The 1,416-nt window shown below is 45.3% G+C and overlaps 1 protein-coding gene across 1 annotated transcript; it reads left to right on the forward strand.

Annotated features, from left to right (window-relative positions):
* Positions 1-382: 382 nt before the first annotated feature.
* Positions 383-1,066, forward strand: LOC103206656 (ferritin heavy chain-like). The gene is given in 1 exon segment (XM_042782381.1): positions 383-1,066. A coding segment is annotated over 1 exon segment (684 nt).
* The last annotated feature ends 350 nt before the right edge of the window (positions 1,067-1,416 follow it).

Raw genomic sequence — 1,416 nt, forward strand, 5'->3', positions numbered from 1 at the left:
CAATCCTACTTCCGTAGTGATACTGCCTCGGAAACCCAAGGAGGGGTCGCTATGAGTCGGGTTTGACTCGATGGCACATAACAACAACAACAAATATTATAATAATACTTATAAGACATGCTGTTGTTCTTATTTGCCATTGAGTTGGACCTGACTCATAGCGACCCCTCCTTGGATTTCTGAGGCAGTATCACTAAGGAAGTAGATTGTCCAACCTTCTTTCTGAGGAGTGGCTGGTGGGTTTGAACTGCCAGCCTTCTGGTTAGCAGTCAAGTGCCTTAGGCACTATGCCACCTGAGCTCCTATTGTAAGACCTGGGTTTAAGATATTTTCAAGAGACCTTTGCAAAGTGGCTGCTGTCTCCTGCTTCAACAGTGCTTGAATGGAACCCTGTGCTCATCAGCCTTCCCCAACCACCACTCCCAGCCAGTCCTTCATCACCTCCTCACAGCAGTGCCCTCAGACACCCCAAGGTCCCCACAGCCGCTTCAGCTCCACACAGCCGCTGCCACCACTCCTCATCTACTGCCATGATGACCATGTCCCTCTTGCAGTGTGGCAGAACTACCACCAGGACTCAGAGGCCGCCATAATTTGCCAGGTCAACCTGCAGCTCTATGCCTCCTGCATCTACCTGTCCACGTCTTACTACTTCAACTGCAATGATGTGGCTTTGAAGAATTTTGCCAAATACTTTCTTTACCAACCTCATGAGGAAAGGGAGCATGCTGAGAAACTGATGAAGCTGCAAAACCAATGATGTGGCTAGATCTTCCTGCAGGATATCAAGAAACCAGACTGTGATGACTGGGCAAGTGGGCTGAATGCAATGGAGTGTGCGTTCCACTTGAAAAAAAGCATCAATCATTCACTACTGGAACTGCACAAACTGGCCACTGACAAGAATGACCCCATTTGTATGCATTACCTGAATGAGCAGATGAAATCCATCAAAGAATTGGGTAACTACTTAACCAACTTGCACAAGATGGGAGCCCCAGAATCTGGCCTGGCAGAGTATTTATTTGAGAAGCACACCTTGGGAAACTATAATGGGGAGAACTAAGCTTTAGCCCATCTTTTCTCACAGCCCCCATGGTGACTTCCCTGCTTACCAAGACAGTGTGTGCATGTTGGGCTTATATTTACCTTTTCTATCAATTGCACCAAAATATCCACCTAAGTTCTTTCATTTGTACCATTCCTTCAGATAAAGCAATTTGGTACCCAGCTGTTGTCTTGGATATCTTGAGGGGTAGGCCAGAAATCTATTGAGGCCACAGTTTCAGTTTCAAGCACACTTAATAAAATGACACTTAAGAGGAAAAAAAAAAAAAAAAAGATGTTTTCAAATGTATCCCAAGCCTGAAAATACAACTAGTTAATTTCCTTACCTTTGCCTCTTGTTTAGAATGG

Source organism: Orycteropus afer, unplaced genomic scaffold, assembly GCF_000298275.1.
Source record: "Orycteropus afer afer isolate SDZICR_OR568_19922 unplaced genomic scaffold, OryAfe1.0 scaffold00012, whole genome shotgun sequence".
NCBI lineage: Eukaryota > Metazoa > Chordata > Mammalia > Tubulidentata > Orycteropodidae > Orycteropus > Orycteropus afer.